A 21,825-nucleotide genomic window follows, 5' to 3' on the forward strand; every position below is an offset into this window, starting at 1 on the left:
CAACGCGTGCCCCCCATTTTTAGGCACCACGGCCAATCGAATAAGTCTGGCAACAAAACCCATACAAGCCACATTATGGGCACATACCAAAAATGGGTGCGGGTCGCCAGGGGTCGCCCATGAGGCGTAACCGGTCAACAGGCTAATAGAGCCATAAAGCTTGCCTTTTATCACGCGTTGTGCAGCCATCGTCACAGTCGTCCTCGAGCCATCAACAGAAGAATCGGCTCTCCCAGTAATTCATTGACGCCAGAATCAACATGCCTGCCATGAGGATGCCCATCACGTTTGCACCCAGCGCAAATGTGTCTCCTCGCCTCCGCATCCTACAACACGCCCAGCTAGCCATTGCATTCCTTGCATTCTTCGCCTTTCTCGTCACCTTTCTCATCCCGTTTCGCCACAAACTCTTCACGCTCAGCCTTCTCTACACCCCGCTCCTCACCTCCATAACCACCATCTTCTTCGTCGTCCGTGAGCAAAAGAACGCAGAAGCTGGAACTCTTTCCAAGCAGAAATATGTCAAGTATCAGGTGCTCAAGATGGTGGCTGCTATCGGCATGTCGTTCATAGGATTCATTGGATATCTAGCTAGCGCGCCTGCTGAGGCAGACCAAGATGTACATCATCCTGGCACACAAGGAATGTGGTTGAACGGAGTCAAGATTGGAAGATGGCAAGGCCTATTGCTTTGGCTCAACTTCTTCAACTGGTACGTAGCCTTTTGATCTGCAGTAAACGCTGTTGGCTGCGTGGGCGCTAACACATGCTTGATAGGGTCTTCCTCTGGGCTAGCTTGTTCTACTCGTGCTGCATGACGAGCAAGAAGCAGGGTGCTATTGCCCTTGCCGGTGACGAGGCCAACATTGGTATCGATGATGATACTGCTAACGACGAAGCGATTGCCCGCGATCTTCAGGCTCGGGACCCCAACTGGCAGGCCTAGACCTGAGACGACGGGCGGGATTTGCGACCTCAATTCCGTATTGGACATAGTCGAGAGTTACATCTCGAAAGCAAAGTTTATGGGCTATAATGGGAAAGCGATGGGTTTGTTTAATGTTGTGCAAGAAAGTGGTACAACGGGGATGAAGTAAAAAAATCATCAATTGATGGTTGTCCAGAGTTTATTGGATTATCAAGATGTTTCTACGCCCTTTCTCTTCTGCCCGCATGCCTTGAACATGTCACACTTTTATAACCTCACCTCGCAGATCCAAGGCGATTCGTAATAATAAACACGATCCATAAATCATAAGAACTAGACATACATGGCCATTGTTACAAGATCAGTTTCAGCATTCATACTCCCTCTTTCTCACGAAAAGGCGGGGCTTCTGTATCCAGCACGCCAACACACTGCGGCCTATCTTCAGCGTCGAGCACATGCCGCAGATCTTCAGTGCACGTGATATTATCCACACTATCGCCCGTAATAGGCATATCATTCTTGCTAGACCGCGGCTCCAGAGACTGCAAATCCACATCCGGCGCGCCTGCAGATTGCGTAGAGTCATATCGGGACCGCCTACGACGTGCATCTTTCTGTAACATGCCGTGTTGATTGCGGCTGAAGAGGCCTCGGATGAGCATGCGGCGTGGCATGGGGACTTCGGCGAAGATGTCCGTGGTGAAGGGGCTTGTTTGGATTGAAGATTTAGAAGCTGTGAAGGACATGCGGTTTTGGTTGTGTGGGGTGGCTAGGGCAATGGTTCGGATGAGGTGGGCCATTGACATTTCGATGTTGAGTTTGGCTAGGTATGCCAGTGGATGAAATATGGCGTAGCTGCTCGATGTTAGTTTGATGTGAAGATTGGGAAGTTTGGTGTTGACCTACACGAACCCGTTGGGGATGCTCATTGCTGCAATGATCATGACGTCGAATAAGAGTGAGACTATGATGATGCGCTTGTTGAAGCGGACTAGGCGGTTGTACTTGCTCAGGCCATTCCTTACGAGCTCGGATTGGACGGTCTTGATGAAGTACCAGTTTAGGTACGCGTCCAAGAGCAGGAAAAGGACTTTCTCAATTCGATCCCAAATAGAGTTGACGCGGACCCATCTGAGGTTTGATCAGTTGAAATATCAAAAGATCACGTGCAGCGAATACCTTTGACTGATCTGAAGACGTGCGGGCATCCACACGCAAAAGACGCTAATGTTAATCAAAGTGACAACGACTGCAGTTCCTATGGCTAGGTGTCTTCCTCGTTGTCGATCTGGTAAAACTACACGAATTCGATTGACGATGATTTGCGGCAATACTTGAATCTGAACCACCCAACAAACCACTAGACACTGTTAGTCACCTTCTACTCAACAGCTGTGCCATACTTGCAGATGCCCATGTACATGTAAAAACTGGGCCGTATGATCCTTAGTAAGAACAGCAGGCACACTACGGAAAGGACCACAGAAGCAGCCAATTCAAGCCATATCATCCAGATATATGCATTTCTCCACGGCTGCCGGGACGCTCTCGTCTGCCTGAAACCAATGAAAGCCGCGGAGAGTCCAAAGATGTTGGCAATACCGAACGCCGCACTCGCTAAAATAATATCCGACCGGCTTACTGGATGTATAACGTAGTCGTCGGGTATGAATGGACCCCAAGCCTTATAGCCTGGAGGCAAAGCATTATTGTTGCTCATGAGCTTGACTTAGATAGCATGTAAGCCAGCCCAGGCGTGATTCATGGTCGACGTTGAGGCGATATCAGGATATGCTGCAGAGAGAATTTGTGAACAAAAACTTGGTGTTGTGGCTTTCAATAGCTTCCGTTAGTAGTCGACAGCTGCGGGGCCGAACGCGCTATATTATGAACAGTGGGAAAAGCTCCTGGCATGAACAAACGTCCGTGTGCCTGTGTTGGGTGTAAACCAACGTGCGAATTCGGGTGGTTACTATGGTGCCCAACACGGGTCATTTAGAAAATATGTTGCCAGTGAAGGAGGAAGCGGGCAAGGTGTTCGGCGGGAGCTGTTGAGCTGACATCGACGATCGCTGATCGTGTCAATCGTTCAGGAATGCCTTAGCATCCGACTTGACTGATTGGACGCCGCACAAAAAGAACGGCGTGGCTTCGGTGTCGTCGCCACTGCGCAGAAACCATAACACTCCCACGATCCCATCATCAGAATAACTGGGAATTTTATTTCCACGGATAGATGGATTCGTAAGATTGTGCCTCGTCTAATGCAGGAACGCAGTGTCGCAAGTTGCAAGTGGCAGTCGTGAAGTGTCAACGACAGCCACTGGCATCACGAAGGAACTTGAGAAGCTATGTTGATCATCATACCGCTGCTTTGATATCCATTTATTTGCGGTAGGCTGAAAAAAAACGACACGTACATGTCTGCACACTGTGAGAGTGGCAGAGTGTTGACGTAGGCCAAGATCAAATATGTTCCGTTCCGTTAGCGCCAAAGTTTCCGGTACGCGACACACTTGCCAATACCACCGTGAGCTTGCGTATACTGAATCATATCGGATCTACAAAATATCCTACATTGATATATAGAATTAGATAGAGTACCTGGCTTTTGTCGTTGTGGACTACAAATCCCGTTCAAGTCAGGTGATTAGACATAGTGACAGACTTGTTCCTATTCAGATGCTGTCCTCACAATTCCCTACAACTACGTTTAAAGACCTCCGACACGTCAACTATTCCCCGATCCTACAAGACCCCAGTATATTGTGTGATGTGTCTGGGGTAAAGTGGGGCTGCACCCCACTGACAAGCTCTAGGGTCTCGCCAAAGTACACCTACATTACTCCGATGTCGCATGGATACATCCATGTCTATATGCGGATAAGCATCACACATGTTTGAAGACTTCACTCTCACCTGCACTTGACGCGCTTGCTCTGATTACTATTCACATGCCAGGTAACAAATACCCACAAAATCCGATATGGAATGCGAAGACCGAATTCCAATAAGGCGTGTTTGGTGACCAGTGTAAACGGCTGCATGGCACGAAATGTGGATCCGGATGACTTGGCTGCATCCTCGAAAGCATCGCTATGCACCTGATGTTTTGTGGCGTAGAGACGTCCCTGATAACACTTCAAATGTCATTCCTGTACCAGGTTCTTTGACACGTGGAGCATTAACAAAATCAGTACGACGCAACATACTACCAGAGACTGGCCATTGTGAATCATCTATCACTTTCATTGCCGCTCCTGTAGAGTGAAGGTCTATTAACTTTAGAATTCTATCTAACAGAACCTTTGCTATGAGGAGAAAAAGAAACTTGCCGTCTCCTGGCCACTCGACCAACAGCCGTCAAAGTTACGAACCCTCCAATCTATATACACATGCCGCTAACAACTTTCTTTGGCCATCGAAGAAATCAGCAACTTGATTCAACTCTCCTGAACCTTGTACTGAGTCTCAATCCTGGAACGGAGTTTTTGGGCTCAGTCATCCGGTTAAAAAAGGTTTGGGCATTGTAAGAGTAGTCATATCCCACCTCACATGTAGCCAAGACATGACTTGAGCTCTAAATATCACTAAGAGCGTCTTTCAGTACATGTAGCGGGCTGACCAAAAGGAAAACTTTGCTATCCGACATCAAGAAGTCACATGAATTAATGTAAGCATAGACACTTCCCAGAGGGCCTTTTATCTCGCCAAATAAAGTTCCTGGATGATCGATCTTCATTGGGATCTCGATGATTCTAACCATTGCAAAGCTTACTTTCTCCCCGGATATAGCGTCAACATGCAACGGATGTCCAATCAAAAAGACTCCTCGATTCCCCGTAACAGAAAGTGCCACTAGAAACACCCATATTTGCAGCTTGGGAGACTATTTCAGCCTGCAGCTCGGCAAGTAAGATATCACGGTCATCGCCAAAAGAGCTGCCGGAGGACCCTTGTTTAGTAGACTAAAGCCGAAAGAGGGAACAAGTATCAAAAGACTACTAAACGGTGAAATACACCCCGGCACCCACTACTCCACGACCTCCGAGGCCCCTTCCAACCAATTGGTCCCACCCAGTAGTCCAACGGCCGGAGAACTCGATCGGTGCCCTAATGCACGACATGCCATCCTACTACCGCTTTCGACATAGCGTACTGCAATCTACGCACCACACAGCTTTCCAGTGACAAAACCAACGCGGGACTACGACCTGGATTTTCCAGCCTTACCCCAGTCTGCAGACCTCACGACACAACATGAGCATTTGCCCAACGATCTGTTTGGCCCAAACCGCTCAAATTCCGATCTTGAGATGACTGTTCCGCGGCCCCACTGTACCCACGCGTTGAGATAAGCAGCTGGTTCAAGCTTCAAGGAAAGATGTAAGCGGGGGGAAGTCGCCACGGGTGGTTCTGGAATATCTTCCCAGGATGTCCAAACTCTACTCCCCATTACTTTATTTCCTCAAAAGCCCACAGCCGTGTACTCTTCCTAGAGCCCCCTGCTCGAATTCTCCCCCTCGCAGATTGAAGCTCTGATGGCGCCACAGACCTCCATCCCGCTGGCAGCAAACGTACTGGGTACCCTAGGCACGGTATTCTGGTGCGTACAGCTTGTACCGCAGATATGGCGCAATTACCGGACGAAGAGCACGGTTGGGCTACCGGAGTCGATGATGCTGCTTTGGTCGATTAGCAGTGTGCCTTTTGGGGCGTATGCTATAGCTCAGCAGTTCAACATTCCGCTTATTGTTCAGCCGCAGTGTTTTGGTGTGCTTTGTGGGGTTAGTTGGGCGCAGTGTTTGATATATGGCCGGTATGTTGAGAGTACGCTATCGAGTCTTTGGATCAGTGTATTGATGGATCGCTAGGAAATGGAGAACGTGGACTGCATCTCTTTTGTTGTGCATCCTCCTGGTCATCTTTGCTGGAGTAGAAGTTGGCCTTGTGTTTGCGATTCGGCCGCCGTACTCGAGAGGAGTAGAGTGGCCGGTGTTACTAATCGGTATCATTGCATTCCTGACACTCATCTCCGGTTACCTGCCTATTCCTTTTGAGCTACTAAAACGACGTGGAAGGGTTGTTGGGATTGACTTCATTTTCTTGGCCATCGATTGGAATGGCGCATTTTTCTCGCTCATGGCTTTGGTAGCTCAGAATGAGTTTGATGCGCTGTTCGGCACTATGTATGCTTTGTGGTGAGTCGCGTACAAAGTTTTCAGATACTCTATGGGCACTGACCGATGACAGTTGCGCGATCGAGATGAGTATGGTCGTCTCGCATCTGGTGTGGCTTTTTCGGACTCGCGGTATTCGGAGACGTGCCAAAGAAGCCGGTAAGACGTTTGATGGATACGAGGAGGGAATCGAGTGGCAATCAAAGGGCATTGATGTTGAGAGGCTGCTCAAGGGCATGTTCGCTGGGAAAAATGAAGGCAAGGAAGAAGGAAGAAGTGCTATTGTTGATGATATCGAGGCAGCTGCTACACCGGAAGAAGTGATGCCAAAGACTGTTTCAAATGCTACCAGATAAATGTTAAGTCTAGGGGAGTAAAATATACGAACAGCACTCCTATCAGTTCGATTGCACTCCTAATCAACAACGATATTGCAAGTCACCAGAAAATCATCACCAGGATCTCTTTCAAGAACATGTTCGGGTATCATTGTTACATTGTTCATAAAACAGTGGAGCTACTCTCTACAAAGCTTGCTGTCAAAAATCAAGGAGTGCTACCATTCGCACTCCGCTTGCGCTGCATTTTCATGCGCTGAGCTTCCGCATACTTGTTCTCTGCCTCCGGAACACCACGTATGACACTGCCTCTGCGTGAGGTTGGCATTGAACCGCCTTGTTGTGCAAATGAGTTTGCTCTACTTCCATAAAGTCCTGGTAAACTGCTAACACGGCGGCCGCCAGTCTCGTCACGAGCAGCATTCAGCTGCTGGGCAAACGGACTGCGCTTGCGGAGCTCAGGACCCTTCCAGTAGATGACGTAGACGGAAACTACCAGAAGCAACGAGATGCCGAAAAGAATTGTTGAAGCGTATGCAAGGTGTAAGTCGCCACCGATGTTCTGGAAGAAAGGCGTTGCGGGAATGGTGAGAACACCAGCGAGGAAGTCACGGGCCCAGCCATTACCACCGGTCGCAGAGGCGGAGTAGGGTCCATAGGCGCAGATCATGTAATCGATAGTGGCCATGTAGATGGCGTAGTTGGCGATACCAATGATTGCGGAACCAATGAGAGAACCGATCCAGTGGATTGGTGGCCCGGTGGAAGTCCAGGCGAAGATGATGAGACCGATAGGTAGGCAGGGTGCGGTGTAAAGCAACCACCAAAGTCTCGCCTCGTATTGAGCACGCTCATCTTCAGGCTTCTCCTCACGAAGGCGCTTATTGCGCTTGATAGCTGGGAAGAAAGAGAACCAGGCGAGGAAGTAGCCGATACCAATGGCGATGAAAGTCAGTCCGATAGCGAAGGGTGCAAAGTTCCATTGCTCGTACACAAGGGCGTACGACTGAAGGAACATGAAAATGATGGCATCAGAGAAACCGGACAGTAGCGAAAGGACAAGTACAATAGGCTCAGTGACGAACATGCGGAATGGGCGCATCCAGGTAATGAGGATCTCGCGTATGCTGAAGCGTTCCTTGAAGGTCTTGAGTTCATTCGGTCCCCAGATGTTGTTCGGTTTGCCATTCTTCTCGCCCTCTTGGCGACGCTTCTTAGCAATGCGGTCCATGAGCACTGTGGTGCGAGTTTCGGGAACAAGGAGAGCATGGGCAATTTGAACTGCACCGCCAAAGATTAACTGGATCCAGATGTTCCACCTCCAGGCGAGGAATTGCTCGACGAAACCTCCGACAATAGGACCGAGAACTGAACCACCAACGGACGAGAAGACAATGAACGCAACAGCATATTGCTGATTATCACTGTGCATGTTAGTTGCATTCATAGTGCAGAAAGAGAAGGTACTCACGGTTCCCACATATCAGCCACCATGGCCAAAGTGACAGAGCCACCAGCAGTAGAAAGACCACCAAGAGCACGAAAGCCAATGATAGTCCCAAAATTGGGTGCGATACCAACAGGAATCTGCCAGATATTGACCAGGAACAAACTGAGCTGGAGGATAGGCCATCGCCCGAGCTCTTCACTCCAGGGCGCCCAAAGCTCGCAACCAAAGGCGTATGTGAGTAGGAAAACGGCTGCACCAACACGCGCTGCCTGTGCACTGACGCCAAACTCTTCGGAAATACCGCTGACGGCATTGCTGTATAGCGATGTGTTGAAGTTCATGCTGACTTGCACCATGAAGATGACGCTAAGGATAGTCCATTTCTTCCACTCGGGGAAAGAAAACCCAAGCTCATCGTAGCAATCTTCTTCAGTGATTTCATAGCGATCGTAGGTGCCGTACTTTTCGTAGTGTTCTTTATCAGCCGCAGAGATGGCATGGTCAGCTGGGTTTTCTGTGTGAGAGTGGTCGCCATCAGAAGCAGCTTTCTTTTCGAGATCGCCAGCCTCGTTCTTGTTGACTGTCTCGGCGTCGTGAATGTCTGGTCTTATTTCCGCGGCGGACGCCATGCTGCCGGAAGCTAAGCGCTTAGGCAGTCAATAATTATTAAGATATTTGGGCAATAGTAAGCGCGCCTTCGAGGCCCCAGAAGTATGGGCTCCGAGGGTTGGGTGGATAGAAAGATTAACTATTAAACCGAGATTTTCGCGTCATAATTACACTGGGGTGAATGGACTCTTATAACTTGGCAGTGAAAAGTGAAAGCGGTGATGGCATAGGCGCGGCGAACCAGGCAGCACACTGCATTCTGTGCGCATCACAAGGCACACGGTCAATGCTGAGGACGTCATACTACATTATCCGCACCGACAGAGTTGTGGAGCTACGGCGCGTTCAAATTAGGGGCCGTTTGGTCCTTCAGGCCTACTACCCCACAGCCTCTCAGACCAAGCGATGCAGCAGTAAATATGGGGCAAATGCAAATCGCATGTCGGCCGAAGCGAAGACGGTCTATTGAAGAGGTCTATCGTCGTCATACCAAAGATTACATTGCTTTGTTACCCAAAAGTATGTAACATATGCATATGAGTGCGCAAGTTACAACGAAGCAAGTAGGCTTCTGGCCGTACCTTCATACACCATGCCAGGGTCTTCCATCACCCTAGCTGCGCTCCAAGCTTTATACACAAGACCTCACTTGCCATCCAAGCATCACAAGTAAACCGCCCAAGCAGTGGCGATCAGTACCGCCTAGCCGCGCCACCAGCCTTAGCCTCGAAATTCGATAATCCAAGGTGACATTGATGACGTCACATTATCCCACTCCCCATGGCACGAATCAACGACTTATCGGGGTCTCCATTGCACTCCACTTTATTGTAACAGTTCTTTTCGCTCCGTCTCCGAATTTTGCCCCAGCCTTGACACCACGAGGCACATGCTGGTTGCTGCCACGCGATGTCGCGGTAATTGCGAAGTGATCGGTTTGCCTTTTTGCGGAAGGTCCGGCAACTAAAGGGCATCTACACCTATGTACATAGGTTGAGACACGCTGTGGACAGTCTAAGATCAGACTGAACCTAAAACTTTCAAAATTTCATGAAAGTTATTTGACAGCAGGCGGGAATAATGTTGAGAGTTTTTCTATCACCGATCCAATCATCATGTCTTCTAAACGTGCTTGGCCCGTGCAGTTGCATTTGCAAGAAAAAAGATTCATTGTTGAAACACTCCATTGTGAATACTAGGGTAGGTCACCACTAAATGTGGAGTAGATGTTAGGTGCTGTATTACCCATTATAGGAAGCTTTCCGTTCACATGCCCTGCCAATCCGACCTCCGACTTTTCAGCCTCATCTGCCTCCAGGACCTATCTACCGGTCTCCACCACGGACCGCAACGTACGCTACCACCCCTTCTAGAACAGCCTAGTTTATGGGAGTATACTCCTAGACCGCTTTATCCTTTCCGGTTCTCTCCGTCTTCGGTTTCCATCCTCGAGTCACTGGAGCGATACTTCTCCATCCTCGCTTTATTCAGTCTTCCCTTCAACTTATCTCATGATATCCAACACGTTGGACTCTCACAATCGACACCTTTCACAGTCACTTCAGCATCGTTTGTACTATAACCAGATGATCTGCAGGCTGGTCCGCGGATCAACGAAATAAGCCCCTGCCAATCAGAACTTGCATCTTCACACGAACACTCTCTCCCACTCTACCTCTCCCTCCTCTTTCCAATAATCAATCCCGTCCCTCTTCACGAAACCCATCTTTTCCAAGACCCTTGCACTCCTCGCGTTCTCTTTTTCCGTCTCAGCAATAAACCGCTTCACACCTCTTTCTCTGCTAGCCCACTGCATAACGGCTTCTGCGGCTTCGCGGGCCATACCCTTACCCCAGCACGCTGGCGCAACACCATACCTAAGTTCAATCATTTCTTGCCAGTGCGGTAATGGGGGGTCTGCATCAGTGCGCAGCGGCATAGATGTTGTAGTTGCATCGCGCACACCCGCATATCCTACCCATTCCACGTTACTCAATGCTTGAGATATCGTTTCTGTTTCGTGCTCTTCGATGATATGTACTTGGTCATTGGTTCCAGTAATGGGTCGTGTAGTCAGTTGGTCGATTTGTGCTGTTGATCGTAGGCCCACTGCAAGGTCGCCCAAATGCCTCTCTTGCCAGCATCGAGCAATATCTCGTGTTAAGATGATTTCCCGTGTTTCTTCTTCTGTCCAATTTCTTGCTGGGAAAGACGCCCCAAATCCCATCTCGCAAAAAGCCGCGTCGGCATGTAGACTGGCGTAGAGATTTACATAAGATTTGATGTTGACGGCGAGGGGTGTGGGGATGAGAACTAGCCGAGGTGTAAGGAGGATGAAAGAAGACGACGCCATTATTGAAGAGTTTTCGCTGGTCATTGGATATATTCTTGATAGGCGTATTGAGGTATTGGTTTGTTAAACTTGAGAAAAGAGAGTTGAAAGATGACTTTAGGCTTCCAAGCCAGTCATACTTGCAGTGTACTAGGTAAGAAACAGCCTAGCGCAGGATGCTCAAGAAATGTGGTATCAATCCAAGATGAAGTAACAAAAGTAGATTTGATTGAATAATCGCGCAATAAGACGACAGAATCGATCACAGAGTACTGAGTTCTAGGGATCTTTTGCTAATGCATGTAAAACCCTGCCGAAGATTGAAGTGGGGGTATCGAATTTTAAAGTTTCTACAACAATGCCTTTATGCTAACAAATGAAGGAAAGGAAAAAAAACATAGAACAACATCTCTATGCCTGTAGTTACAATGATGGAGAGGCAGGAGAGATATAAACAGAAGTGGGAACCTTCGTATCGCCACCGGAAGCTGACGAAGCAAGCAACGCCTCAGCCTCATCAGCCAGAAAAGCTGGGTTACTCTCGAATCGCGGGTCAAGCCACAAAGCATTTGGATCCTTATCAGCAATCATCTTCTTAATAGTCTTCGGTTTCTTATGGCCTCCCGCGTAGAATATGGCAGCGCGTATAGCTCCAAAGACGGAGACGAGGGAATACAACTGTTTGTAGAGGGGATATGTCATAGCGGCCCAAAATCGTGGTTGGAGATCAGGTCGATGGCGCGCGTTGAAGTACTTAAATGCGAGAATGGGAAGAGTGGCAGCGAGCATGAGGGGGAGGCCCAGGCGCCAGAAGTTCGTGTTGGATCCCATTGTGACGAACACGGGTACGCGGACCCAGTCGACGACAATGGTGGCGATGGAGTAGAGGTGGATGAACTTTTGAGTGAAGATGCCCCAGGGTGTTGTTTGGCCGTTGAGTGAAAGGAGCATGCGGTCGGCAAAGGCGATGAGACGGCCATGTCGACCCATTTCCCATGAGCGATAACGTTGGTTCCACCAGTTGAGACCAGGGCCGAGAACTGTCGTAGGTACTTCAGTCTCAAGCACGCACGTCGCATCGAATGCGATGCGCTTCTTCATACGCTGCATAGAGAGACCGGTGTTGACGTCTTCGGCGATGAAGTCTATAGAGTGGTAGTTGCTGATGAGGTCGATCAAGGTCTCTCTTTCACAGAACCATCCTGCACCATGCGGGTATAGCACACCGCATATAGAGGACTCAGCGAGCTTGGTGAGACCAGACATCTTGTATTCGCAGTCCTGCCATGCAACGAGACACATTGGTACATCTCCATTTGCATCGACTGCCTTAAGGGGGAATGCGCAGCCTTTGGTGACGTCGTCCATCTTGTCAATTGGAGCACGGAAGTTGGCTGGTATGGATACATCATCGTCAACTGTCATGATCCAGTCGTGGTCTTTAGCAGCCATTGCTCCGACAAGTTGTGCCGCGTTCTTGCTGCCAATGGGCGACCAGATATAGTTTATGTCGGGGTGTTCGCTATGAATGAACTTGCGGAACTCGGGCGACGGAGGATGTCTCGAACGACCATTGTCAACAACAAATATGTCTTGTGGCCGAAAGTGGACAAAAGCGCTCTTGAGGACTTTGCTTGTAGCTTCGTGGTCGCTGTTGTGGCATGGGATGACCAATGCTGTGCGGTTGTTCGAGTTCGATGATGTAACCTCTACGCTGCTGGTCACTTTCTCAATGTCGATCTCGACATTTGAGGTAGACTTCTCATCAGATGGGCTGACGGTCGGGTCGAGGGGTGGGACGCGTGCGACGAGAAGAATGATGGTGATCATAATTGGCTCGAGACCAAGCACAATGATAAGGACCGGCAGCATGTTGCTCCTAGTAATCTCCATTGACTTCTTGAGCCAACCGAAATAATGATCAGAAATAGCAATACCGACGGCCAGTGCAGCGACCAGGAAGAGTACAATGTACTTCTTCCAGGTGAATGGCCAAAACACCTCCCGTATATCAATCATCTGCCAAATCGTCCTAGGATGGACATGGTTGAAGACTTTCTGTTTGGCAGCAGAGAGCAAACGAAGGACTGCTCCTCTTCGGTCTCGTTTCTGGGCGCCTTGTCGAAGTGGTAGCGACTCGCTGCTTGAAAAAGCTGAGTTTGTTGCTGAAGAGCAAGGTGTACCAAATGGGTACTGTGAAGGTTGTTCATTGAAACTTGTGATGGAATTCGAAGAGTCGTATGAGATAAATGCAGGTCTTGGCGGGGATAATTCTTCTTGTGCAGGGGTGAGAGCTCCCGATGAATGTGTTTCAGGACGCGCGTCTTGACTGGGTTTGTCAGAATCGAATGCCAGAGTGGGACGAATTAGTGATATTTCGTCCACATCCTCTCTGCGTATGAAGGATATTCCAGTCATTTTGCGGTTAACGAAAGAGAGATGATAGTAGAAGCGAGTGTAGTACCTTGCATGAGGGTACATGAAATCGTAATGAATACAGTCTCTCGTACTTTTGAAGACTGTAGGCTTATTCTTCCTCGATCTAGAACACGATTACAAACTATCGATTTTTGAATTGCTATACTAGCACGTCAGAAACTCGAGGTTTTTCGAATTCAGCTTTAAGCCACAAGTCATGCTCTAGATTTCCGCAGACTCCAATACAAAGTCCCAGTGTCACTCGATACATCCGTTTCGAGAGTTCGGTTCCTTTTTTAGTCTCATCGTCGACCGGTGTGATTACCGCTGCTCAGCTAGATGTCTTTCGTGGCTGCCTGTTGTCGATCAACACAGCAAGCCGTGGCCGAGACCATGGCTGCATCGTCTAGACATCCACCAATTCTCCCGCTTACCAATCTTGATTGCTGTTCTGCACCAACACAGTAAAGTACCAGTTACCTAAAAGCATGTTCCTCAACGATTTGCGACTTTCGCCTTCTCGGAACTGCCGAAAGGAATACAAGCCCCCCTGCATCTGCACGGTTCCTGGCCCGCATCACCTATCTGGCTTACAGTCGGTCACTAAGCGAGAGGCAAGGCTGAAAAGGTAAAAGCTTGTTCTCTTTTTTGTTGCGTAATCGGAACATCCACGTTCCTGGTACATCAATATGTGATGTGGCTTTGCTATGAAGGTTAATCTTCAGTGTAACCTGTTTCGTAAGGCGTTTAACGTGACAGAACATCTGTATCTGGCAACTTCTAGGCACTCCATATGCGGAGATTCAGATGTCTCAAATGCTGTAAGAGACTTGTACATCCCAAATTCAGGCTTCAATCAATGGGTTAGTGAGCATCGAGCTAGATTGCTCCAATCTTCACCACGAATGAGCGATGAAACGGCTCGGTAGGATTTAAAATAATTTCGCGCAGACAGCCGAAAAGCTTCTCCGCGGTTCATGCTCCTGTGAGTACGAGAGGTTTGGTTCGTTATAGACTATACCAAGCATGGAAAGGCATACAATGATGTATTGGCGGCACATTATGCTCCCGCCGACTCAACAATCGCCTTTTCTAGTACAGATCTAGATCGTCTATGGACATCTCTCAGCTGGCATGGCGCCTCAATTAGGGAATTTGTGATCTGGAAGAGTAACTCGACAGTCCCCGAGCGGATGTGACATCTAGCATTCGTATCTCGAAGGCAGACAGGCTACCCGATGCGCAAGCCATTGCAGAGAAACTGTGTGCTCAAGCTGAAACTAGCTGATGTTCGACATACTCAGCAAGCCATGTAAGAATTGGATGCATCGAGAGCATCTATAGAGCTCGAGGTTGTGAATACTTAAAGCAAGCAAGATTCTACACTCAGGATCAGCAAGCAACATTTTTCCAAACTTCAAAATGTCTTACTTTGAGACAGGCTCTTACGCTTCTTCTGATAACTCCACACCATGCTCACCAGCATTCAGTATATCTTCAGTGTACAGCACTCCCACCTCTGAGATCGATGAACTGCAGTACCCCGGCTTGACAGCAGTTAGTCTTCGTCGATCGAGACATATCCTAGTTGTTGGCGGGCTTGGTTATATCGGCAGTCATACATCGTTGGAACTTCTTCGAGCAGGTTTCAGCGTTGTGATCATAGACAATCTCGACAACTCATACATGACGACACTGGACCGGATCAAAGCACTAAGAGACGACTACTACTCAGCAAGCTTGTTGAGCCCCTCGCTTATGTTCCACGAAGCCGACTATCGGGATGTGGACGCCATGTCTGCTATTCTTCACCAGTATGGAGCTGGATCACCCAGCTCGGTGATCGAAGGTGTCATCCACTTCGCTGCGTACAAGGCTGTACCCGAAAGCATTCAGCAGCCACTCAAGTACTATTCCAATAACGTGTCTGGAATGGTCACTTTCTGCTCGCTATTGGACAGTCTTGACATCAAAACGCTGATCTTTTCCTCTTCAGCAGCCGTTTATGGAGAAGTGACGTCCGAAACTGGACTGCACATAAGCGAGAATCATTGTGTCCATGAAACTCGTGAGTGGACCCGTATGGACGGGAAGACCCAAGTCACACATGGTGGCTGTACAGCAATCTCCAATCCCTACGGCCGGACCAAGTGGATGTGCGAAGCTATTTTGAACGACTTGGCGATATCCGATCCATCTTGGCATATTGTGGCTTTGCGATACTTCAACCCAATTGGCTGTGATGCGTCTGGGAAGCTGGGGGAGGATCCAAAGACGGAACCGAGCAACCTAATGCCTAGCTTACTGCGGGCCATGGATGGTAGGATGTCACATCTCAAGATATTTGGTACGGACTGGGATACCAGGGACGGGACTGCGATGCGAGATTTCATTCATGTCAGCGATCTGGCATTGGGCCACGTTGCAGCCCTCAAAGCGGTCAGTGAGTCGCGACTGCGATGTGGGTCGCTCAATACGTTCAACCTGGGCACGGGAGACGGCAATTCGGTCAAGGAGATTGTGTCAGCTATGCAAACATGTTCAGGAAGTACCGTCCCCATAGTGGAGGTAGGGCGGCGCGCTGGTGATGTGGCGGTGGTTGTGGCGGACCCCACGAGGGCAGCGGAAGAACTGCAGTGGAAGACGGAACGGTCGATCGATGATTGTTGCAGGGATCTTTGCAGATATCTGCATATCGATGATTGTACAGCAAAGCCACAGCGTAGTTGATGTTCTAGGTTTGGAGCGATTTGTTGCTAGCGGATATTGGGGAAGAAACTAGTGCCTTGTTTCATACTTATTGCCAAGGCGGAATCTGGATGCCGCGCGTGGATGTCATTGGCTTTCCTTGATGCAGCGCTACTACCATGCCACCAGTTTCTCTAGTACCATTTCTTCCTCTGCTGTCGTGATGAGCTGTGAAAGATCTAGAAACGCCACACTGCTGAGCCACTGTACAACCAACAGAAGTCCCCCGGGTCGAGTCCGAGTGTTTAAACGCCTTGTTCATTTTCAATACTAATGCCAGGGATCTACCCAAATAACATCAGATCCATCGGTTTAGCGACAAAATTTGTAGCTGATACCCATCCTGAGCTCTTCCAGCTGCTAAAAGCTGGAAATTTTATCCATGCAGTAGCCCCGGTTGTCAAACCCTCCAACCAAACTTTTGCCATGTTTCCCACAGCCACACTTCTGTTGGTTTTCGCCATACCTGATTTCCTCACCAAGGTAGCCGCAGAAGATTGTACTGTGTTCTCCACCAATGGCTCAACTGCAGCGACGTACGATTTCTATCGGTTCTACGACTTCCGAAATCTGAGTGAGAGCCTTCTTGGCAATGCGGATACAGTACCCGACAGTGGCGAAAAGCAATCGATAACAGTAACATCTAATGGACAATCGAAGATCATTGCCGCTTCTCCTTGGAGTGCTGGTTGGGATGCTCGGCATTGGCTGAGGCCAGGAGCGAGAGAAGACACCATCGATATGCACTATACACCATCCAGTGTATCAATAAGTAGGTTATCGAACGTGGGGTCTGGTTTATATTAACGAGTGATAGGCAAGAACAACGATGGGTCGAAAGATTCGTCTACCTACCTTACTCTTCACACCACACGGCTGCCCAACGGTACGCAATTAGCATCTGAGCTAGACTTTATCGAGCACAATGCTACATATGCCTCGATACGTATGTTGGCGCGCATACGTGGTGCAAGTGGTGCAATTGCCGGCTTCTTCACATACCACAACGACACCACCGAGTCGGACATAGAAATTCCAACCGGGGGCGGTAGCAACGAAATACATTGCTCAAATCAGCCGACCACAGATCCAGATACAGCAGTACCAATACAAGACGCAACGTTCAATGTCTCTATGGAAGATCGTAAACCTACTTCTGGCTGGAACAACTATCGGTTGGACTGGATACGTGGGAGAAGCGCATGGTACGTCGATGGTAAACAGACCGCCGACACTAGTGTGAATGTGCCGGGTGCCGAGAGTACGATCATACTGAACCTTTGGAGCAATGGCGGAAACTTCTCAGGACGAATGGATATTGGGAATGAAGCTTGGTTCGATATTCAGTGGGTTGAGCTGCTTTTCAATACCACTTCTACCACTGTTGCAAAGTCCAGTAGGACTGTATGCTCTGTGGAGTCTTCTCTAGGATCTCCAGTCCCAAGCACTTCCTATTCTATACATGAAAGGGCTTCGGAACACCTTTGGTGGGTTGTCGTGCTGGTCTCGATTGTAATATTTGTACAGTCTATGTGATTTATGGGGGCGCTGGCAGTAAATCTATTTGGAGTTCAATTTTACAGAAAACAAAAAGACAAGATGTTCAAACCCAAGGAGAGAGACATGAATATTTAGGGCAAGATCGCTGTCAGCCAAGCTGCCCCGCAAACGCCATTGTAACGCGATAGTACTGGACAAACAGTTGTTGAAGAAGAGCTTCACTGTGGATATTAGGGAAAAAACAATTAACTTGAGCCTTCACTTGCTGGGTGATGTAGTGGATTTGATGTGTGTTTGATTTCTTGAACAGATGACTGTTACAACGAACCAAAAGGAGTTCTCAGTGAATTTCCAAAACACCTGTGAGTACTCCACTAACTCTTTTCTTTCAGTATCCTAAGTAAATTTTGTTACTGAATTCATTCCAAGTAGTATCACAAAGCTCGTTCTTGCTTTCAATCTCATTCCCTTATGATTGGTGGACCATGGTCCCTTCCTGTCGGCCTAGTGCCTTGGCACTAGGCGTGAAGATGAGGTAGCCTTGCGGCGTTTTCACAACAAAAACCTTCCCCGCATTCTAACAGAACACACGTTGTATCTCTGAAGCCACATCAGCTATTAAGTATTCTTACATACCTCACACGCCTCACACAGCTTGAGCTTTGGTGGTGCGTTACTCGTGGCTAGCCAGTCTTGCACTCTTTCTTGACTTCCCGCGATGGCGAAGATAATGCAATCATCTGTTCTAGCAGCAGTCGCAAGGCAATTACCTTCTTTTAAAGTTATGAAGTGCTTGGCTAATACACAAATAGATGCTTGGATTCAGGAGAATATTCGGATCTCACCATCAAATGTGGAAATGACGTACACAAAGTACACAAAATGATACTTTGCACCCAGTCTGACTTCTTTGCAGGTGCTGTGAGATTTCCGGGCAAAGTGCGTTGCTTTCAGAATGTACTGGGCTCTACTAAAATGTACAGGAATCTGAACAATCAAACATCGATCTCCCTGAGGACGAACCGGCAATCATAAAGTTGATAATGGGATATTTTTACACTGGCGATTATAAATGTGACCCACAAGATCTGCCCGACTTTCCGAGTTCTTTTGTCGCCTTTTGTAAGAAGACTTTTCGCAACAAAGAAGATGAATTCTACACGTATGACTTTCCACACTCGTGTGTAAATTGTACACGGGAGCAAGGGGGTACTCCGCTCTGTCCTCATCACCATTGCTCACCTGAACGTAATAGTTGCGGTTTCAGATGCGACAAATTTGTATGCAGTTCCTGTGAGGAGCAGTATGGTGACGAAATCGAAGAAATCAGGTTCAAATTGCAAGCTGAAGATCTTCTGGTTCATGCGAAGGTGTATGAAGTTGCCCATAAGTACAACATCGCGGGTTTGAAGGAACTGTCGAAAGAGAAATTCAAGGATGGGTGTGAGAAACATTGGGATGCCGATGGATTCTCAGCTGCTGCAGATTACGCATTCTCGACAGAGAGGGAAGAAGACAAAGGGCTAAGAGATATCGTTATTGACACCATCGCTATGCATATCAAGCTCATGAAAAAGCCAGAAGTTCAAGTGCTTATGGGAGAGTTTGGCAGCTTGTCTCTCGGAGTCTTGTTGAAGAAGGCAGATGACCATCGCTGGTTCTAGGAAAAGAACAATTGCGATCACTCTGCTCGGGGAATTGGGGTGTTACTACAACACCCTCCATCCGCCAATGGAGACGCTACAAGAATCACTGTGGATACAAACACGTAAAATCGCTCAGCTCTTCTCCACCTTTCAATTGTCCATATAATCTCACCAGCAAGGAAAGTTTAAACTTCAATCTGCCTGAGTACAGCGTCTTGGCGTAAGCCTCCATAGATACCCCACACGACCAGAACAATCAACTTTTGTTTTGTATATTTCATTTTACATTTCTACATTCCTAGTAACTCCCCCAGTCGTACTCCCAGTCATTAATATGGCGTCAGAGGCCGAAACCCAGATTCTGGGCTCAATCAAAAGGTAACTAACATTCACGATCAAATCATTCCACACCGGCAAACAACGGAACCTAACCTAACCAACCACCACCAAGCTCTCTAATATCAGATCTCTACTCCGACCTCCAAATAACCTGCGGCCCAGATACCCACGCCGTCCACAAACTCATCGTCTGCCCACGCGCCGAATCCTTCGCCCGAGCACTCAAATTCGGCGGTCAAGTCTGTAGTTATACCCACATCATCATCATCCAAAAAAAGATTTATATCACGTGAAATCCCAACACAGCAAACTAACCCAGCTTAAAGGAAATTTCAACAAGCGAAATCAACCTCCCAGAAGACGACCCAGCGATAATAAAACTCCTCTTACAATACCTACACGAGGGTGACTACCACATTCCCCCTTCCCCTTATTCTTCTCCTCCTCACCACCACTCTACACCAGCGCACCAACCGATGACCTCCTCACACACCCACCTCTACACTTTATCAGAAAAATACCTTGTTGCCAGCTTGAAACCCCTCATTAGTACTAAAAACAATTCTCGAGCGCCTATGGGGCGTTTGGGGAAAAGGGATTTTTGTAACCAAGGCGAGGTGCCGTGGTTGAGAGGACGCCGGGTTGGCTCGCCAGAAGGAATGCCCGTCGCCGATATACAAGGTATAGAATTCAGGAGACAGCCCAGTAGATGTTTGTTTGTTTTTTTTTTCTTCTTCAGAAATCAAGAGAGTTGGATTGGGCAATGGAAAGGGGGGGGTGAAGTTCAAGAGTGTTGGGTTACTGTGCTTTTTTTTAAAAAATATGTTGTAGAAGGGGGTATATAGAGTAGAGGACTGAATCACTGTTATTTTGCGAGATGATCGAAAGATAGATTGACTTGAAATAGTTGATATTTGAAAAAAAAACGCCGAAAACCCTTCTTTCTTTTTTTAACATATCGAAGTTGGTTCAATTGGACAAACGGGATAGATTTCCGTTGCAAGAGAAACTCCACACAAAAAAAAACGACAAGAGCGATCTAGAATAATGATAGTGTCTATTATTCGTGTAGTATATGAGTAGATTACGGACCAACATTGTTTAAATCGGTGTTTGCTTGTTTAGCACATTAGAATTATTTTTAAATGAGAACAAAAAATGCAAGTTTTTTCCAACACTCATGACATGGCTCAAAAATGAAGAAAAAAACAAATGTCATGATATGCTATGAAAATGCATTCAAATAGATAAAAGCTATCCCGCCCTCATATTCTCGTCAATCACCAATTCCCTGTTCCTCAAACGAACCAAGTAACGCATTCCCCATCACATCATCCATCGTACCCCATACCTCACAATCCAACCTTCCTTTTCTTCATGCAACAACAACATCTACAACCTAACCTCACCCTGCCTCTTAATCCCAAACTTGCTGAGCCGAATCCTAGGCACCACACCAACCAAGACAAGCACACTCGCCGTAATCACCGCCCAATGCTGCATATGCCCCACATAGATATTATACGTAGTCCACGTAGCCGCACAAATAGTAGCTAGACCCAGCACAGCGATAAAGTAACCAGACAGTCTATGGTATTTGTAGATGCTCTTAGCATTCTCAACACTACCATACAGCTGGGGCACGTAGTACTGGGTGAAGCCAACAAGCGCCTGGAGGTACACGAGAACGTAAAAGGCGAGACCGAGACGGGCGTGTGCAGAGGCAAAGTGCTCGTGGCCGGGACCTTGCTTGTTGATTTCGATGATGATGAGGCCGGCGGTTAGGGCGGATGCGCCGACGACGTGGAAGAGGAAGTGGGCGAGTGTGCCGGCGCGCTTTTGGTCGGGCGTGTGCGTGGGTTGCAGGATAAGGGTTGCTTGGATGGCGAGGAGGAAGCCGGCCTATGGAGAAGGTATCAATGATACGGTTGTCGCGAAGGGGTTACTAGGGTGGTGCCGGGGTTGCTTACAGAGTTGAGAAGCTGTTTGGCGGGCGGCGGTTAGCTGGTTTGCTGGAACAAGACGTTAAGTTGAGGGGTGCTTACCGGATGCGCGGAGAAGAAGATGAGTTTGTTGGAGAAGATGGCGCCCCAGACTATGGCGGCGAGAATCCAGATACCGGCCTGGGCAATGGGGGCAGTACCTGTGTATTTGGTTAACAGCTGTCGCCCTTCGCAAGCCTAGTCAGTAGCTTCACATACCAATCCACAAGTTGTGATACAGCGGCTGGCCCTGCATCTGGCTTGCATCGCCTCTTCTGCCGAGGAGCGGCTCTTCTTCGCTCTGGCCGCGCGCGGCAGCGGAATTAGGCGGGATTCCGGTCGCAGAAGCCAT

At 48.3% G+C, this 21,825-nt stretch overlaps 10 protein-coding genes across 10 annotated transcripts; 5 read left to right on the forward strand and 5 right to left on the reverse strand.

Moving 5' to 3' along the window:
* Positions 1 to 260: 260 nt before the first annotated feature.
* On the forward strand, positions 261 to 946 carry COCVIDRAFT_91352 (hypothetical protein; the record flags this gene model as incomplete). The annotated part of the gene is made up of 2 exons (XM_014704198.1): positions 261 to 712; positions 778 to 946. The coding sequence occupies 2 exons, from the start codon at positions 261 to 263 to the stop codon at positions 944 to 946; spliced, it is 621 nt and encodes a 206-aa protein (XP_014559684.1).
* A 356-nt stretch (positions 947 to 1,302) lies between these two features.
* Positions 1,303 to 2,651, reverse strand: COCVIDRAFT_91424 (hypothetical protein; the record flags this gene model as incomplete). Its single annotated transcript, XM_014704199.1, has 4 exons — positions 1,303 to 1,786; positions 1,838 to 2,062; positions 2,111 to 2,298; positions 2,322 to 2,651. 4 exons carry the CDS (start codon positions 2,649 to 2,651, stop codon positions 1,303 to 1,305), a joined length of 1,227 nt encoding a protein of 408 aa, XP_014559685.1.
* A 2,821-nt stretch (positions 2,652 to 5,472) lies between these two features.
* On the forward strand, positions 5,473 to 6,467 carry COCVIDRAFT_24126 (hypothetical protein; the record flags this gene model as incomplete). Its single annotated transcript, XM_014704131.1, has 3 exons — positions 5,473 to 5,750; positions 5,806 to 6,132; positions 6,185 to 6,467. The coding sequence occupies 3 exons, from the start codon at positions 5,473 to 5,475 to the stop codon at positions 6,465 to 6,467; spliced, it is 888 nt and encodes a 295-aa protein (XP_014559617.1).
* Positions 6,468 to 6,657: 190 nt separating this feature from the next.
* COCVIDRAFT_91329 (hypothetical protein) lies at positions 6,658 to 8,528 on the reverse strand (the record flags this gene model as incomplete). Its single annotated transcript, XM_014704200.1, has 2 exons — positions 6,658 to 7,873; positions 7,921 to 8,528. The coding sequence occupies 2 exons, from the start codon at positions 8,526 to 8,528 to the stop codon at positions 6,658 to 6,660; spliced, it is 1,824 nt and encodes a 607-aa protein (XP_014559686.1).
* A 1,628-nt stretch (positions 8,529 to 10,156) lies between these two features.
* COCVIDRAFT_13517 (hypothetical protein) lies at positions 10,157 to 10,861 on the reverse strand (the record flags this gene model as incomplete). Its single annotated transcript, XM_014704107.1, has 1 exon — positions 10,157 to 10,861. The coding sequence occupies one exon, from the start codon at positions 10,859 to 10,861 to the stop codon at positions 10,157 to 10,159; it is 705 nt and encodes a 234-aa protein (XP_014559593.1).
* A 402-nt stretch (positions 10,862 to 11,263) lies between these two features.
* COCVIDRAFT_91437 (glycosyltransferase family 2 protein) lies at positions 11,264 to 12,670 on the reverse strand (the record flags this gene model as incomplete). The annotated part of the gene is made up of 1 exon (XM_014704201.1): positions 11,264 to 12,670. One exon carries the CDS (start codon positions 12,668 to 12,670, stop codon positions 11,264 to 11,266), a length of 1,407 nt encoding a protein of 468 aa, XP_014559687.1.
* A 2,010-nt stretch (positions 12,671 to 14,680) lies between these two features.
* On the forward strand, positions 14,681 to 15,988 carry COCVIDRAFT_13519 (hypothetical protein; the record flags this gene model as incomplete). Its single annotated transcript, XM_014704108.1, has 1 exon — positions 14,681 to 15,988. One exon carries the CDS (start codon positions 14,681 to 14,683, stop codon positions 15,986 to 15,988), a length of 1,308 nt encoding a protein of 435 aa, XP_014559594.1.
* A 444-nt stretch (positions 15,989 to 16,432) lies between these two features.
* On the forward strand, positions 16,433 to 17,542 carry COCVIDRAFT_91392 (glycoside hydrolase family 16 protein; the record flags this gene model as incomplete). The annotated part of the gene is made up of 2 exons (XM_014704202.1): positions 16,433 to 16,778; positions 16,824 to 17,542. 2 exons carry the CDS (start codon positions 16,433 to 16,435, stop codon positions 17,540 to 17,542), a joined length of 1,065 nt encoding a protein of 354 aa, XP_014559688.1.
* A 774-nt stretch (positions 17,543 to 18,316) lies between these two features.
* On the forward strand, positions 18,317 to 19,937 carry COCVIDRAFT_63635 (hypothetical protein; the record flags this gene model as incomplete). The annotated part of the gene is made up of 4 exons (XM_014704203.1): positions 18,317 to 18,445; positions 18,490 to 19,163; positions 19,604 to 19,730; positions 19,818 to 19,937. Coding segments are annotated over 4 exons (1,050 nt in total), but the record flags the coding sequence as incomplete, so codon positions are not given.
* Positions 19,938 to 20,883: 946 nt separating this feature from the next.
* Positions 20,884 to 21,825, reverse strand: COCVIDRAFT_35219 (hypothetical protein; the record flags this gene model as incomplete). The annotated part of the gene is made up of 3 exons (XM_014704204.1): positions 20,884 to 21,393; positions 21,537 to 21,634; positions 21,693 to 21,825. 3 exons carry the CDS (start codon positions 21,823 to 21,825, stop codon positions 20,884 to 20,886), a joined length of 741 nt encoding a protein of 246 aa, XP_014559690.1.

Source organism: Bipolaris victoriae, assembly GCF_000527765.1.
Source record: "Bipolaris victoriae FI3 unplaced genomic scaffold scaffold_17, whole genome shotgun sequence".
NCBI lineage: Eukaryota > Fungi > Ascomycota > Dothideomycetes > Pleosporales > Pleosporaceae > Bipolaris > Bipolaris victoriae.